This window comes from Lacerta agilis, chromosome 16 (assembly GCF_009819535.1).
Source record: "Lacerta agilis isolate rLacAgi1 chromosome 16, rLacAgi1.pri, whole genome shotgun sequence".
Classification (NCBI taxonomy): domain Eukaryota; kingdom Metazoa; phylum Chordata; class Lepidosauria; order Squamata; family Lacertidae; genus Lacerta; species Lacerta agilis.
The window spans coordinates 32586912-32605331 of record NC_046327.1 but is presented as its reverse complement, the minus strand read 5'-3'; the positions used below and the strand labels follow the sequence as shown (position 1 = coordinate 32605331).

Genomic DNA, 18420 nt, shown 5'->3' with positions numbered 1-18420 from the left:
GTAACGTAGCGGCAGTGGTAAGTAGGAATGTGTCTCACCACCATGTCCTCTTTGTGAACCCCTCTATAAAGAACCTGGCCTGCAGGAAACTGTCATCGGACAAAAGGCTTGAGGGACTACCTGCCTGTAATACAGTACAGTCTATTAACTGATTCTTCTGAATTAGGAACCAGAAAATACATGGATTTGTTATCAGAAAGGACAAGCAGCAGAAAGAAAGCATACCACCATCTCTCCATGGACCACAGGGGCGTCCTCATGAAAAATTCCATCTGGTTTCTGCCTCTCCAGAATTAGCCACTTCACACCTCCACAGACCACTTCGCTGTTAATAGTGTTTACAATTTTGGAAGCCATGGCAAAGACCTTTACAACGTACGCTGTTAGCCTGCAAAGAATATGATGCCTCAGTTCAACCATCTGAACATGAACGGCATAGAGCCTTTTAGCACTGTAAAGACTAACAAATGCATTGTGGCACAAACTTTTGTGAATTAGAGTCTACTTCGTCAGATGCAGGGTGTCCTATCCTGCAGTGTAAGTTTAAATACACATGGTGTTTGTGTGTGGGGGGGGGTATTGTAAACAGTGAGGTCAAAAGGAAATGAAACGCATAAAATCCAGACTGTAATAATTACATTACTATTTTAGTTTTAAAGGGGTTGTTGATAACACAGAGATCCAATCTGCTCTAGGAAAATAGGAGTAGTTATTTCTTAAAACATTTCTAGACCACCTTCCAGATGTCATCTTGACATAATATAGAATGATTTAAAAATAACCATCCAACATTCAGATCACGGCACAGAATAAAATGCAGCTGACCCAGAACAGAATTAAAAATATAAATATATAATAACATCATGGAATTAAGCAAATGTGTGGTTTTAATAGACACTGAAAGGCTGTTCCATTCATGTGAGGACTTGCCAAAACTCAGAGGAAAAGTAGTTCTGGAATTAGCAGACCACCACAGAGAGAGCCCTGCCCCTGGTTCCTGCTAACTGAGGTTATCCTAATCCCAAATTAAGACCAAAACTCTCAACCTGACCCAGAAACTTACTGACAGCCAATGCTAAGAGTAAGGTCCATATTGTAAGGTCCATCAAGTAAGACAACCCTTCTGAGTAGCCTAGGTGCTGCATTTTTCACTAGCTGCAGCTCTGGACCAGCATTAAGAGCAGCCCCACACAGAGCGCATTACAGCAGTCCAACCTTGAAGTTACCAATCCTTGAGTCACAGTGGCATGGCTGTCCCTGCACAAGTACGGATGCAGCTGTTGTGCTAGCCAAAGTTGGTAAAAGGTGCGCTTAGCCACGGTTTCCGGTGACAAAGATGGGTGAATGAGCGCCCCTGAGCTGTGTGCTTTGTGAAGGCAGGGAGTGCAGCCCTATCTAGAACAGGCATATTGTCCCATTCCATTGTCCCATTAAGATTTGGAACCAGCTTATTGGCCATCTTCCAGCCTAGGGCTGCATCTAGGCACTGGTTCAGAGCTTGGACAGCCACTCCTGATTCAGATGTAACAGAGAAATATAGTTCTGCATCATCATCATCGTCACCCGATACTGCACCCCATTCTCCTAATGACCACTCCCTATGGCTTCATATATATGTTAAATGTAACATTCATAGAATCATAGAATCATAGTGTTGGAAGGGATCCCAAGGGTCATCTAGTTTCCTGCAGCGCAGGGATCCCAGCTCCTAACTGCATCCAGAAGTTAAAAATAGTGACTGTCCCTAGAGTGTTGCAAAAATTTCTGAGATAATGTACATGAAATGCTTCTAATACTCAGAAATGCTACATAAATGCTAAGTTATTGCCATCCTCGAGTCCACAATGGCGCTGTGTTTATATCACATTGCCAATAAATGATCAGCTCTGATTGCACCGCACCTCATGACTGGCCTTAAAAAAGAGAAAGAAAAAGTATTTCAGTGGAAAGGAGTGAGTTTAATTGTGATGCTATCAGACCCTTCTAAAAAAAAAAACACATGGATTTTTAAAATTTGTGAGTAATTTGTGGGGTATTCCACAATGCTTTTTAGCTCCTTTCCACTGTATTTTTATCTGTTGATTTCTGTTGGCCCATTTCCCATTTTTGGTGATTTGCTTTTTTAAGGATTTCTACATTAATATTTGTACACATTTTGGTGAGAACTCTGCCTAGCATGTGCTTTTTGCAAGCCATTTCCCCTGGATAGGATGCATCTTTGTAAGTAGCACCCTAACACAATTCATCGTTACATGCACTTTTAACCAAGTTTCTTTTTTTACTCATTCCTTGGTTGGGGAACAGTAGCAAAATTTGGAAAAGCATGAAGAGCTTTCGTTTCAACACATATCGGAATGGGAAGTGAAAATTTGGTAGGTTCACATTAAAGTTCAAACTAGACAAATGTGTCCCCCACCTCTAGCATTGGGGCAGGGCTTTGGAACACTGAATAGATGGAAATCTGGGTGCTGTATTAGGTACAGTGGTACCTCGCAAGACGAATGCCTTGCACAACGAAAAACTCGCTGGACGAAAGGCATTCGCTAATGAAAGGGTGATTTGCAAGACGAATTTTTCTATGGTCGTGCTTCGCAAGATGAAAATTTCAATGCATTCCTATGGGAATTAAATTCCTATGCATTCCTATGCATTCCTATGGTCGTGCTTTGCAAGACGAATTTTTCGCAATACGAAACGATTCGCAGAACGAATTAATTTCGTCTTGCGAGGCACTTTGGTCTGCAATATTTGATTGTTCCAATGGTAGCGAGCAGCGAGACAAAAAAAACGGCACAGCTGGTGGAAAGGGAATTGGCATTTTGGACAAATCATTCCAAAAGGAGTGAAGAGAAGGAAAAGGTGAAGAGTTAGCTAGTGGGAGCAAGAGAATGAAAATATTAGAAAGTCAATAGTATGCAAGGGGGAGGAGCTGTTGCAAAGCCCACTGGTGATCTGAAAGTATACTGCCATACGAGTACAGCCCTTACCAAGTGCTAGCCTTGCGGTCTTTAAAAGCAGCATAGGAGTGATCTGGTTTCTTGTACACCATCTGCTGGCCGTAACCTAGTAAGAGAGGAGAAACAGAACTCTGTAATGCTGCTCCAGCTGCTTAGAGGGGTCACCAAACTTTTTCAGCAGGGGGCCGGTCCACTGTCCCTCAGACCCTTTGGTGGGCCGGACTATATTTTTTTTGGGGGGGATGAACGAATTCCTATGCCCCACAAATAACCCAGAGATGCATCTATATATAAAAAAATGTAAAAGGTGGATGTTTGTTTGCGATTGCCTTGCTCCGTAACCGCTTGACCGATTCCATTCAAATTTGGACACAATGTTCCATGGCCATATGGGAGTGATGATATGTAGTTACATTGTACAAACAGCACACCTTTGACAGGTAAAAACGTCATTTTGTGCAAAAAAATATAGCGCCCTCCAGTGGACGTCAAAGACCACAGGCTGTGATATATTTCAGAGCTTACAGGGTTAAAACTGCTCTGATCACATGACGTGCTGTTTTTGTTCTGTTCTTCCTGCTCTGCTCTGCCGGGAGTTAGCCATGCCTTCGCTTTCTCCCGGGTCATTTGTGCTGTAAATAATAAAACTTCTAGATAAGGAAGAGGCCGGCTCCTGAGAGATGTATTGCTGCAGCTCCTTTACACACAGACCACCTTCCTGCTATGTGAGTGGGGGTGGTGGTCAGGCAGCCCAGGAGGAGAGAGGAGAGGGAGGCTTCTCAGAGGAAAGCCGCGCACAAACTAAAGAGAGAGAGAGAGTCCGTGACAAGAGAGGACAGGGAGGGGGGAAAGGGAAAAGAAAAAACATCAGGTGACGGAGAAGTCTCAGGGCTGTTTCCACAAAATGAGCCACAGCAACGCGTGGCCGGGTCTACTAGTTTTAAATAAAAGGACACATTCTACTCATGTAAAAACACGCTGATTCCCAGACTGTCCGCGGGCCAGATTTAGAAGGCGATTGGGCCGAATCTGGCCCCCGGGCCTTAGTTTGCCTACCCATGGCTTAGACCAGTTGTGTCCAAACTTTTTTCAAAGAGGGCCAGATTTGACGGAGTGAAGGGCCAACCAAAGTTGTTGACCTTTTGTTTAGGATTGCAGTTGTTGAGGTTTTCTATGATGGACTTTGGACACGCCTGGCTTAGATGAATGCATCCAGACAGGCAACTGGCACTCGCCCTGCACAGAAAGAAACTTTGCTCCATCCCCCTTCTATTTAATCGCTGCACTGCCTCATCTGCTCTTCCTTTGCACATGCCTTTTTCCTTGTGTCCTTTTCAGCTTTCCCTTCTGGTCTCTTTGTAGCTTCTGCAGAACACCAGTTGAGGAACAGGGTTGCTTGGCCCCATCAAGATCTTAACAGAGAGCAGAACAGGCACCGCCACTATGAGGCATAGGCAGTTCTTGATCTAGGAGGGTCCTGAACTCAGTGTTTCTATGGATGAACAACTCAAGAAGCCATGGACAGACCTGTGCACAAGCTGGAGGAAGAACAGCTCTGGAGACACCCGATTGTCTTACCTTTCTCGATCTGATTGATTGCATCAGAGCGGCGATCCACCCCAAGCTTCTCCCACTGCCCTGTGATGTCAAGGTAGTGCGTGGCAATAACCGATGGCGTCATGGTGATCATGTTCTGCTCCCCACAGCCAGAGGGCGTTACAATGAGGTGGTTCAGTTTGGTCCCATCAATTGAGTCTTCAATAATCTGAGCCACGGGGTCTCCTGGCCACAAAAAGAACAGCAGCAAATATGTGAACCCAAGCATGCAGAAAGACAGCCGGGACGTGTAGGGGTTGCAATCTTAGCCTAGCTAGATCCTAAGCACAGACAGCTCATGCCTCCTTCTTCCAGCTAGTTTTCTTCTCTGTCACCCTTGTCCCTTTGCATCAGGAGCTTGGTACAGTTAGCTTCCAGGACTAATTCAAGGGCTATTCCTTTGAACGCCTTTAAACTTTGGAATGGCAGATGAAGTTAATGGACTTTATGGAGCTCGCGGAACTGACCGCGAGAATCCGAGACCAGAGGGAGGAGAAGGTGTCGCAGGATTGGAAGAAATTCAAGGACTATTTACTTAAATGTGTAAAACTGAATATTTGAGCAGAATTAGCTAGTAGAATCGGCTTTAGCTTGCTTATGTTAGATAAAATTGTGCAGAAGAAGTTTAGTTGTATGTTATAAAAGTTTAAGAGTATTTAAAGATATTGAGTTGAAGTAAGCAATTATATTTGTTTAACTAATCCAAAGTTTATTGAGAGATATGGTAAAGGTATATAGAAAAAGATACAAAGCTACCCAATTATATATTAGTTTTGAATGCAGTGGAGGGAACGGGGGAAGTCTTAATGTATGTAAAGAAGATAGAAAATAGAAGATGATTGAGATAGGTGTATGTTTAGGTATGTATATGTGCTTTTTCTTATGTTTATTGTTTGTTATTGTTATTGTTATTGTTATTGTTATTGTTTATTGTTTATTGTTTATTGTGTATTTTTGTATTGTTTCTTTGTTTATATATGGAAAATAATAAAATCTTTTCAAAAAAAAAATAAACTTTGGTCCACCTCCCACACACACTGGGATCAGCAGAGGAGGCCCTGCCTGCTGTATGGATCAATTCAGGCACCGAGGGTATTTCTCATACCGGTGGGCTGCTGGCAAAGATAGAGCAGGGTGGGGTTGTGATCATCCTCAGTCCTACAAGCCTAATGTTCTGCATGTTAAAATACAGTGGAACCCCGGGTTACGCACGTGATCCGTTCCGGGTCGCGGTGCGTAATGCAGGCGTGCGTAACTCGAACGCACGTTTAAAAAAAAACCCCGAAACCCGGAAGTCGCGTGATTTGAGCGCTTCTGCGCATGCGCAAAGTGCACAGAAGCGTTCTGTGCATCCGGTGGTTGCACACGCTCTGGGGCGGGAGTGCGTATCCCGAACGTACACAACACGGAGCGTACGCAACACGAGGTATGACTGTAACTGGTTCTTGCCTTTTAGAGTAATTTTGGTCTCAGGCTCTGTGCCGGGAACGATATCACTTAAATCTTTGGCTTGGACCTGTTGTTCCTGGACTCCATCTGAAGAAAGGGAGGAAAAGGAGGAAAATTACGAGACAGAAACATTAGTTGCTTTTTGCAGTGGGGAGCCAATTGCATCTGTGGAGGCTCCCCATGTGATCAGGAATCCTCATCTTCCCATGTTCCCTCTTATTGTTTCCAAGAACTAGATTGGTTGATCTGTTTGTGCATGTGCAGTTATTAACACTCAATGGTTGACCCCCTCGAAGAGCATTCCTTCACCTAGAGGAATATGTGACCAGATACTGTAACCCCTAGGTTGCTATGACAGGATTCAAGCTTTTTGATTAACAAACAGCAGATACAGTATAAGGAATTTTTGGATCTAAAGTCAATTCTGTTTTCTTGTTTTAATAAACTGGGCAATTGCCCATCATAGTAATACTCATTCTGGGTCCCAGGGTGTTCAGTGTGGCTTGTATGCTCTTTGGAAAAGTTACTAGTTTTGGTTAAGCTATTACAAATATAAGTTTTTTAAATACATTGGCACTAACTTGAAACTTTAAGAGTTGGGTTAAAATGAAAGTAAAAAAAAATGTTTAGAAATGTTAATGAATAAAAATTTATTTAAGAAGGGGAAAACAGGGGAGTAAGCAGCAGCAGAAAAATATACAATTTAAGGTAAGTCTAGGATTGACTTGGGTTCCAGTCAATCCAGTTTTCCAAGGATGAAGAAAGAGAAGGAAAAGGGAAGCCCTGAAGAATGAGTGTTACCGCTGTTCCCTTGCGTAGTTGGATTCAGCTCAATGGTGTCCACAAGTTTTCTCTGCACCCCTTCAGGCTGGGACAAGAAGAAAGAACATTACTGAACATGGCAGCAAAGAGCAATTCAAAATGGCAGCAGGACAGGGCAAACATAAGCATCAGATCTAGCGTCTGTTGCAAATGCAGTATGACTCAGTCACATGTTTGTGCCTGGATATAACACAGGAAGAGGTTCAGGTCAGCCCCAGAAATCCACAGTAGCTAAGGCATTGTAGAAATCCTGAGTTGGGGTCAATGGTCCCTCATCCATAGGCAGCACCAACCTGTCCTTAATGGTGCTTTGCCACCACAGCTGGATAGCCACAGATTCCATTCCATCAACTCTTATGTCAGCCCTGATGTCCTAGGAAGCCCACCTGTGTCCTAGCAAGCTGGCAGAGTCCACCAGGAGAAGGGAGAGCTCTTTTCAGACCCTGAGGTACTTGTGAAAAGCATCCTCCTCTATGGCAGTAATCTAAATTTAGGAAATCCAAATGGCACACCCTGCAAAACACCCACCCATACACCAATTAACAGTGCATTCGGTGCAGCAGAATTTCGTCCTGAGCAAACCCCACAGAAAGTCATGGGGTCGGCATTGTTTTGCAAACATTTTCCCACCCCTAGCTTTTCAAGTGGAGCGTGATCCCAGTGGGGTGCCATCGTGGCTGCTCCCCTGCACACGCTGGGTGCCAAACCCCTGCAGGTGGTGTGCCCCGTCCCTGGGACACACATCAGCCCCGCCCCCGCCTGCTCTCCGCCCCCCTGGTGCCGGAGCATGAAACTCCGCCACTGGTTGCAGTTATCAATTAAATACCCTGAATAGCTAAGGTTGTTCCCATTTATTTTCTTAATTAAGTTTATATACCACCACAAAGGCTCAGAGTACAGTAAAAACTGTCTTAAGTATGCAGTGTCCAAGTACAGTGCACACATTCTGGGCTTATCCAGGTCTCAAAACGTGCCTCATAGGTAGCCTGTCCCCTGTGTTTTTAGGGTATGAACCATACTCAGTGCTACCGGTATTTTTCTAGAAAAAGAGGTGCCGGATCTCGCCATGACCGCCTCCCTTGTTCTCTTAAAATGGCAATGGCGCCCGCCTGAGAGAACTGTGTTCCAGTGAGTTCTGGGTTTAAAAAAAAAGCCCTACATACAATGTTTACACTTTCCTACTGAAATTTCGGTTTTCCCAGAGCTAAGGCCTGCCACCGATAGCAGTGCAAAAAGGTTTTCTAAAGCAATTATATTCCACTGTGCCATGCAATGTGCATTTGGCATATCATAGCTTTTGGATTATATCAGGTTTCCGGGCTTTCATGCCCCCACCTCCTTGTCAGTGCCCACCACGATTCCACATAGTGCTTGCCCCATCCCATTTCATTTTTCATGTTGCTACTCTTCATTCCCAGGTGCAACTTACTCTCCTCTCTGGGTAGATTTACCTGGAAGGAAGCCCCTTTGCACTTAGTGATGCCTACTTCTGAGCTATACATGGAAACAACGTTTAGTCAAAGTGCAGCAGTAATCAAATGATGCCAGGGAAATTCGGAGGGGGGGGGAGAGAAGCAAGCAGATCACATGTGTTGTGTGTGTGTGTGTGTGTTTTGCTGGAAGCAGTGACAGAACAGAGTGTCTCCAGGTTTATGGGCTGATGACAAAGGTTCCATGGGCAGTGAGGTGAGTGTGTTAAATTAGCGGCATGGCACTAAAAAAATAAAATAAAGCTAATAACAGAATGTGACAACGCTGAGGAAGTAGCATTGATGTGGAATTACGGAGGGCTACAATGAACAAAAACAGGATTTCTCTCCAAAATATCCAGTTAAACTTAAACTGCCCCATCCAAAGTTAGCAAAATCTGCCGTACTTCCTTGGATTGAAAAAGAAAAATGCAGATGTGCCCTCATGTGGTCAACTGACAGATGGCAGGCATTGGGAAATACCGGTAGGTGATGGCTTGAATGTACTGCCTAGAATTGAAGAAGCTCATAGGCTCATGCAGTATGGTACAAACCAGAGTTCTACTGAATTTCCATGGTGTTCAGATACTTTTGTAAAGGTGCAAAAAAAGTCTGTAATCACCATCTAGGTAAAGGTAAAGGGACCCCTGACCGTTAGGTCCAGTCGCAGACGACTCTGGGGTTGCGGCGCTCATCTCGCATTACTGGCCGAGGGAGCCAGAGTACAGCTTCCGGGTCATGTGGCCAGCATGACTAAGCCGCTTCTGGTGAACCAGAGCAGCACACAGAAAATTTATCTACTTGCACTTTGACGTGCTTTCGAACTGCTAGGTGGGCAGGAGCTGGGACTGAGCAACGGGAGCTCACCCTGGCGCAGGGATTCGAACCACTGACCTTCTGATCAGCAAGCCCTAGGCTCTGTGGTTTAACCCACAGCGCCACCCGCATCCCATAATCACCATCTATGTTTCCCCAATTATTTTCACATGGAAACAATGCCTTATGAGGAACGGCTTAGGGAGCTGGGTATGTTTAGCCTGGAGAAGAGAAGGTTAAGGGGTGATATGATGATAGCCATGTTCAAATATATAAAAGGATGTCATATAGAGGAGGGTGAAAGGTTGTTTTCTGCTGCTCCAGAGAAGCGGACACGGGGCAATGGATTCAAACTACAAGAAAGAAGATTCCACCTAAACATTAGGAAGAACTTCCTGACAGTAAGAGCTGTTCAACAGTGGAATTTGCTACCAAGGAGTGTGGTGGAGTCTCCTTCTTTGGAGGTCTTTAAGCAGAGGCTTGACAGCCATCTTTCAGGAATGCTTTGGTGGTGTTTCCTGCTTGGCAGGGGGTTGGACTGGGTGGCCCTTGGGGTCTCTTCCAACTCTATGATTCTATGATTCTATGTTTAAAGCCATTGTTTCCCATCCTACTGCCTCCCTAAGATGATCCCTGTTGGCTCAGTCCACAGGCCCATTTAGTCCGAGTAGCCAAACAGATGCATATGGAAGTGTGCAAGGAGGACATGAACACAACAGCACTCGCCCCACTTGTGATTCTCAGCAGCTGGTGTTCAGAAGCATAGTGCCTCTGTCTCTTTATCGCCAAGGAGGATCTGGACATGTTACATACCACAACTTTCAGCTTCTTCCTCACACCATCAGACACAAACTGTCCCCAGACAGCTGCTTTGACCTCGATGTCATGCAGTCCCAGATGCAGCGGAACAACCACAAATGGCACCGCCCTGGAGGACTGGCCTTTAATAGTGAGCAATTGTCGGTATCTTTCCTTGACAGTAGAGGCGCTGCAGAAGGCTGGGTTGTGTATCAGCTCCACCCGCACCTGAGGAGAAAGAGGAAGGGCGGTGATCGATTACTAGGCCCATTGCCAAGGCAGTGTTTCCTCTTGGATCACTTCTGTGTCTCCTTTGCTTTCCACTTAGTAAACCATATTGTTTTCATTATAGGTTCTTTTGTTGTACCATGAATCACAAGAAATATCTGAAGAAGTGTGAATGCACACGAAAGCTCATACCAATAACAAACTTAGTTGGTCTCTAAGGTGCTACTGGAAGGAATATTTTTTATTTTTTATCATGAACACAACATTTGTAAAAGGTAAAGGTAAAGGACCCCTGGATGGTTAAGTCCCCTGGACGGTTAAATCCAGTCAAAGGCGACTATGGGGTTGCGGTGCTCATCTCACTTTCAGGTCGAGGGAGCCGGCGTTTGTCCACAGACAGCTTTCTGGGTCATGTGGCCAACATGACTAAACCACTTCTGGCACAATGGAGCACCGTGACGGAAACCAGAGCACACAGAAACACCGTTTACCTTCCCGCTGCTGCGGTGCCTATTTATCTACTTGCACTGGGATGCTTTCGAACTGCTAGTTTAGGGAAACTTTTAATGTTTAATAGATTATTGTATTTTAACATTCTGTTGTAAGCCGCCCAGAGTGGCTGGGGAAACCCAGGGCGGGGTATAAATAATAAATTACTACTACTACTACTACTACTACTACTACTAGTTTGGCAGGAGCTGGGACAGAGCAACGGGAGCTCACTCCATCATGGGGATTCGAACCACCGACCTTCTGATTGGCAAGCCCAAGAGGCTCAGTGGTTTAGACCACAGCGCCACCCACATCTTCTCTACCATGTTTGTACCACCACTTTGCAGCTGGTGATACAAACACACACGCCGCCAAACTGAATGCTGGATCAGAAAGTGAGTCAGTCCTCTTAGGTTTTGCCAGGAGTGCTGCCTGATGTACAAACACAGACACACTGCATAAGTGTGATTATGCCTAAGCGCTCATCTTACTTTTTACATTTTTAACCTTTAGGGATTGGCAGGAAGTGGGATAGTGTATGCACTATTAACATCCTCACCACTGGAGGAGGAAGAATGGGCTTTTCCACATTTCGTGCTTAAAGCTAGCAAGACCTTTTACTTCAGTTCATATTCTATAGGATCTTAACTGACTTCATCAAATGCTTGGGAGAATAAAGTAGGAAAAAGAAGAAGTTACAGAACAGGCTCTGATTGGAAATGAATCAGTGTGACCGCCCTGAAATCTTTGCAGGCACAAACAGTACTTTTTAACATATGACTGCCATGATAGCATCATGAACACAAATCAGGACTGTACAATAAAAAAGAACATTTAGATGGGGCGCTAACACAAATATCAGAAGTAGTACAAACTTACCTATTTAGAGTATATCTAAGCCTCTTTTCACCAAGAACCCAAGAGGGGATAACAGTGTAAAAATAAACACACAATACACCACAAAACGAACTGCATAAAACAAAACAAAAGATAAAACCCTCACTATCAAATAACCCTGTTGAAAGCTAATCACTTACTTTGATATCTTCATTCCTATAGTTGTAGAGAATAGCTCGGATCTCCACCTGTTCATTCCTCACTACTGAATAGGGTAGCCGTAGATCGATGAAGAAGTCCTTCCTGACGGTTATCTCGTAAGGGTCAGCCACGCAGATACCTGCAAGGAGGGCCAATGGGAAAGGAAGGAGGTTGAAAATCAAAAGAAGCTGAACAACACCTACCTAAGGTGTCTACTGAGGTGGACATAGCCTGCTTTCATCTCCCCAGCCCCTGTCTTCCACCTGCTGTCAAGAATTCCTCACCTTTTGTGTTTGAAACGCTCACGGCTACCACCTCCCAAGTCGTGATGGAATCCTTCAGGAAAACAGACACGGTCTTGGATGAGACCCTAGATTCAGAGACAAAGGTGCCATGTCATATTTGTGTGCAGCTGAAGACTAAGATGGGAACAAGAACACAGGAAGCTGCCTGGGCAGCCGCAGGGGCACACACCACCCTGTGGGACGGGGGACGGCTGCGTCCTTCTCAGGTGCCCTCCAGCTGGAGGGCAGCTGGAAGGGACACAGTGACTCAGTTGCCCTGTGATCCCAGGGGCTTTTAACCAGCAAGCAGAAGCTAGGGATGGGCAAATCGGCCAATTTCAGTATCTCTCAGTTGCCCACATTTCCACACCATTCTTTGTTGTTGGTGCTTTTAAGTCACCATAAAAACTCATCAGCATTTTACTGCAAACTTATCCTAATATACACATTTTTGCAACCAATTTTCCCTCATAAAGGGATTTTTATGCATACTGCACCTAGCATGTGCGCATCGTATTCACATTACTTGTTTAGAGAACTGCAATGCACAATTTGGAGAAGTGTGAATTGCTAGGGATGGCTGTTCTTTGCTTTCCATATTGTTTCAGGAAGTGTGAATTAGGGAGGGTTGCCATACATCTGGGAATCCCCAGACATGTCCTCTTTGGGGGGGGGGGTCCTACATAACCATTTGGGGGGGGAATTTTAAAGGAAACGTCCTGGATTTGGATTTTTATTTATTTATTTATTTATTTATTTAACAGAATTTATTGACATTTTCATAATATAACAAAAACCCAACCCCACACCTACAAATACCAAAACAAATACAAATACACATAATGTCAGGATTCTTCTTCTTATCTATATACCTTACAAAAAAAAAAAATTCTAGTTCTGAATCTTGACGTTTGACTTCCCCCGCCTATACACCTTCGGTTTTTAATCAATATACTATTTCCTTAACAACTTTTCTCTATAAAAAAATTTAACTTTACTTAAAAAGAAAAAACACAATTGTCTTAGTCTTTGCATTATAACCTAAATCTTGACCAAATATTCTTATAGCTAAACTTATTTCTTCTATCCTTTATCATGCTGCTTTTAACTTAAAATTCAATATCTCCTTACTTATTTAAAATAAACTTGTAATTAACAGACTTCACACTCCGATTTCGGATACCGTGGCAGACCATTCAGATTATACATTTAATACTTCAACCCACTCCCCCTCTGTCCATTGTCTTTTTCTGTCTTTCACCAGGACCGGATCTCCAATTATCTTCTTCTGGATGTCCACAGATCCAGGCTGCATTCACAACAAACCTTGCATCGAGCTTCAGGATATTCATCCCCTCTATTCTGGGTTTCTCCGTTTCTTTGTGCCATACTTCTTCTTCTTGTAGAAATCTTAATTCTATGTCCCTTGCCCCCGAGCTGCCACCTCGGAGTCTGGATATTGTAAATCTTCCCGTTCCAGGGCTGCCACCCCCAGAAACCGGCCCCCCTTCCATTCGGAGTTGCCCAGCCATCTCAGACCATCCTTCAAACACCTCTCCCAGCTCTTTGCAAAAGTTTGTTTCCATTGTGTAGAACTTTTGAAAAGCCTCTTCTGTGGAAAATAAGTTCTTTCCATTTATAATTCCACTCAAGGCTTGTAGTTTTCGATTAAGCAGTTCCAGTTGAAAGACAGTGAGCATTTCCTCATCCTCCAAATCAGAATTCAATGCCAGCGCGAGCGCAAAGTCCAGCATCTTGGGGGGGAGGATGGGTATCAAGTTTCAGTTCCTGTCTCTTCCTTCCTTTGTTTCAGCTTTTTCCCACGAAAGTCCAAGTCGCCGCCATTTCTCCGATGCCGGAGTATAAAGACCAAAACTTCAAATGGAGATATTTTTTCCCCAGTTAACCCCCAAAGGGAAATCTCAACAGTCTCAGTTTTCAATTTCCAGATACTTTCTATCAATTATTGTGGCAGCAGTCACTTAAAGGGTTAATTCCTTTCATCCGCCGAAGGGAGGGAGGCGGGCTGCCTTTCTTCTTTCCCCCAGATCGTTCCAGAGATACAAAGAGTCAATCAATTACTCACCGCCTCTGGGTTCTTTACACTCACTAAAGACAGGTAGAACTTAGACGCTCATCACAGGCTTTGTCGCCGCATTTACATCCCGGTTGGGGCATGTCCCCTATAGCCCGGCTCCGTCGTCCCTTCACCCCCACTCCCCCTTTACAGGGGGAGCGGGGGAAGGGTTCGGAGCCACAACGGGCACAGCCGGGGAGCCCAGGGAGCGGGACGCTCTTCCCGCACCCCAACCGGAGCCCCGCTTTGCGGTAGCGGGGCTCCTAACCCCCGGGATGGACTGGGTGCTTCGCAGCCGAAGCAGCCCACGACCACCCGCAATGGCGTCAGCCGCCGGAATGGATTTGGATTTTTTTTTTTTAAATTTCTTGTGTGTGGTTCTGGTGTGATTGCCCTAAAAAAAAGATGAACAACTTTTTTTTGTCTGAATTATTACCTCTTGAAATATGGCAACCCTAAATTAGGCAGGTTTTAATTTGAAACTGAACCAAATTTCTTCCCCACACCTAACTGAAACCCACCCTTTCCAAAGCTTGGTGTCCAGACTAGCAGGCAAGAGCTCAGGTGCAACACTTTCGGCAACCTCCCTTCCCTTTCATGTAGTCAGGTAGGAGGGGCAGACAGTTTCTGCCCTCAGAACTGAGCAAACATTTTCACACTTCTATGGGAAGTGAAGAATAAACCTTTGCTCCACTCGGGGTCTTTTCTTTTCATTTCTAGGGTGAGGAACCTGGAAGCAGAGACATCTCTAGAGGCAAGGCTAATTCCCCATCCATGCTTGCATTGTGTGAGACAGGCAAATTTGCCTCAAAAGCAGAGCAATTAAATTTTGCATCATCCTTGCTCTTGCTCTTTGATAAACTGAAAGCTGAATTTACATGATGCGTTTACATCAGCTTTATCCCACCTTAGCCCTTATAGCATTCTCTAAAGGATCCTGGGAACTGGTGATTATCCTTTTCAAGATTCCTAGTCTTTGGGAAGAAGGAATTGTTTTCAAACTAGATATACAGCACAATCCTGTACATGTCTACCCAGAAGCAATTCCCATTGTGCTAAATGGAATTGACTTCCTGTAAGGGAGTATAGGATTGCTGCCTATGTCTATAGAGCAGACAGTGTTCTCCAAAGGAGAATGCAACCATAAAAAAACTTTATACCCTTGATCGTTAGGAGGTGCAGTCAGTATTTCTGTTTGCCACAACCAGCTCTCTGGAAACTCAGTCCTAGAAACAATCTCTTCGTCCGATAAGAACTCATCTTCAAAGTCACCTGGGAAAACAGGAGACACAGATTTATCTATGGTAAAGGTAACGGTAAAGGCGATGGGGTTGCGGCGCTCATCTCGCTTCCAGGGCGAGGGAGCCGCCGTTTGTCCGTAGACAGCTTTCCAGGTCATGTGGCCAGCATGATTAAACCACTTCTGGTGCAACAGAACACCGGGACGGAAACCAGAGTACACGGAAAAATCATTTACCTTCTCACCACAGCAGTACCTATTTATCTACTTGCACTGGTGTTACCTATTTATCTACTTGCACTGGTGTGCTTTCGAACTGCTAGATTGGCAGGAGCTGGGACAGAGCAATGGGAGCTCACTCCATTGCGGAGATTCGAAGCACCGACCTTCCGATCGGCAAGCCCAAGAGGCTCAGTGGTTTAGACCACAGTGCCACCCGCGTCCCTATGCAATCAAGCTATGACAACTTGATTACTGTGATGTCTCTTGAAGAGGTGACAAAAATGGACCCAGAACTTGAATTCTGGTGGGCGCAGGTGGGTTAGCTCAACACTGCCCAGGTCTCAGTACTGCAAGCCAGATTGGCACCCTCGTAGGAAAGGATTTCGCTGCTCGCTAACCAAGTTGTCCATCTCCCAAATATTGCGCCCCTAAATTTTTATTCTTCACAAAAATTCTACTTGCTTCTCGCCAACTGCAGTTCTTCTTCCCGCCTGTTTGCATCCTTTATGGTTCTGATGTAGCGGCAACATTCCAGGAAGACATTCTGGCACTCATTCTGATCCACAATGTATTGTGCCCGCTTCTCACAGCTGTGGCCCATGGGGTTGTCGTGCATTCCATCTTCACAGCACTTTCTTAGCACCCGATCCTGATATTGGCCGGCTGCAACATGCAAACATCATGAAATATCAAAGAATGTCTGTTCTCCACACCAATGTTGTTCTACTACTCATAACAGGAGTCAGAAGAAAGCTAAAACACAGATAAATGCTATGAATGAGCTACTAAATTACCACGTCCTATTCTGGTCTGCTTCCAGGGAGATATGAAATGTGCTTTGAATTTTTGCTAGTTTTTATAGATTGCCATTTTATGATACTGCTTTATTGTTTACATCAGGACCCTTGGCAGGCTAATTCCCTTCCCTTCTTTTCCACAACCTCTTTCTCTCAACTCAACTCCAACAGCCTCCCAATTTCCATAAGTCCTGAATGTTACTACGTATATGTCCTTAATAGGCCATCTTGCAGGTAGGAATTAAAACTTGCATTTCCTTTTCAAGTGCCAACTAATATACTTCTACACACCTAGGGAGACCCCCCCAAGAAAGCAGAAATTACTACCATTGAGGTGTGTGTGCTGCCCAATTCATTTCCAAACCAATGGGCAGTAGACTGCTTAGTGTGATACTAGAGAGAATGAGAGTCAGGCCACTGGTCCAGCGCTGTCAACTCTGACTGGCAGCTCCTCTTCATGGTCTTTCCCAGCCTTACTGAGATATTTTTAAACTGGGGTTACTGGGGATTGAGCCTGATTCCTTCCGCACGCAGAGTGTGTACTCCTTCACTACACAATGAGGTCCTCCACAATCATTTCTACAGGAGAACTTGGCGTTTCCTCCTGTTGTTGATACTGAGGTATAATGAGATACTTGCTTAATAGACATTGATCTTTCTCTGTCAGACACTAGTCTGTTCCCTGAGAGAGCAAGAACTGGAAGCCACCGCAAAGGGAGAAGAAAATCCACCCACAGTGGGAACCATGCATGAGTATCAACAATCAATCCCCATTGCTAAAGCTGAACAGACGCAATATTCTTCCACTCTTGTGCCCATCAGATGTTATCTTTTCAATCTGGCTCAAATTATTTTGATATCACGGGGCAAATGGAGCCTTTGCCATGCATCACTTACCTTTACTTGCTTTAGATTCAATGAGCTGTACAGAGCGGCGTCGGCGTCTTGCAGGCTGAGGGCACTTTGGATCTGGAGTAGAAAAGGGAGGAACAAAAATGAATTGTTTGGAACTGAAATAAGCTGTTAGTGCCGTTGGATTCTAATTCCTATGGAGACTGACTTTATGCATGTTTACATAAAAGTGGTTCCCACTGAGTCCAATGGCGCTTACTCCCATGTAAGGCTTAACTACATGTTACACATGTGACAATGAACTCCTGATAGCTGCCATTTCTCATTAAGAGATCTTACAGAGGGTGCAATGTGGAGTATTGCTGATTGTCCTGATTGTTGAAGCTGTTTCTTAGCAGTCTTTTGAGATTCGTCACGTGTATTTGCATATCACACAGCGGGGGGTAGTGGGACAGTTCAGTCCAAGAACCTACACACACACACACACACACACACACACACACACACCGCCTGGCATCCTGGGGCATAATCTTCAGATAATGCCATGCTAGCGCTTGAGCCAGAAGAGCCCTTCTCTTAGGTGAAAGGTCTTTCTCACACTGGAACTCCTTTGCTATCTCACCGGCACCAACACCCTCCCCAATAATACCTGATCTCTGTTGCGTGGAAAGCTTATTGCTGGTCACCAGGGCAAGTCCAGCATCTTCAAACACACCCAGATTGTTCCTGCCACTGCCGGCTGTACATCCAATGTCACTCTTTTCCACTGAGTCCCATATCTGGTATGGAGGAGGCACAGAGTGATAGAAAAAAAATTAATGTATATGCCCAGCATGTTTCCAGTTGTAGGGGGAAGATCAAAATCCCAGTGCTCCCATCCCAAGGAATTTCTTGCCTCACCTTCGTTTGGGTAAGCTTGTGCTTCCTGTTTAGCACATAGACGCCTTTGTCCACAGCCACAAGACCAACCCGAGCATTTGGATCGCCTTCCAGTTTGATTTTCATTTGCGTTCCTGGCTGGTGAATCCGGTTGTCTGCCTCAGTTGCACCTTTCACAACCAGCTGTTTGGACAAAGACAACCAGGTGGTTTAGTTGCATACATATCCATTCAGATATTCATTCCCATTTCCATCTGGGATTTTCCGCTCAGCTGCAATTATAGTATATTTTGCACAAATCTGTGTTCTGTTTTGTATTCTGCTGATGTGGAAATATACATAAAGGTAAAGGTAAAGGGAACCCTGACCATCAGGTCCAGTCGCGTCCGACTCTGGGGTTGTGG

At 44.7% G+C, this 18420-nt stretch overlaps 1 protein-coding gene across 1 annotated transcript in view; it reads right to left on the bottom strand.

Annotated features, from left to right (window-relative positions):
- LOC117060850 (venom factor-like) overlaps window positions 1-18420 on the bottom strand; it is a 64489-nt gene that overhangs the window by 24302 nt on the left and 21767 nt on the right. The window contains exons 14-26 of the mRNA XM_033173416.1: window positions 18038-18199; window positions 17787-17916; window positions 17183-17254; window positions 15951-16151; window positions 15187-15298; window positions 11950-12035; window positions 11665-11804; window positions 9923-10135; window positions 6804-6870; window positions 6003-6089; window positions 4536-4739; window positions 2988-3063; window positions 226-388 (exon numbers count right to left, since the gene is read on the bottom strand). Coding sequence (XP_033029307.1) covers window positions 226-388; window positions 2988-3063; window positions 4536-4739; window positions 6003-6089; window positions 6804-6870; window positions 9923-10135; window positions 11665-11804; window positions 11950-12035; window positions 15187-15298; window positions 15951-16151; window positions 17183-17254; window positions 17787-17916; window positions 18038-18199 — 1713 coding nt within the window. The remainder of the gene's footprint in view (window positions 1-225; window positions 389-2987; window positions 3064-4535; window positions 4740-6002; window positions 6090-6803; window positions 6871-9922; window positions 10136-11664; window positions 11805-11949; window positions 12036-15186; window positions 15299-15950; window positions 16152-17182; window positions 17255-17786; window positions 17917-18037; window positions 18200-18420) is intronic.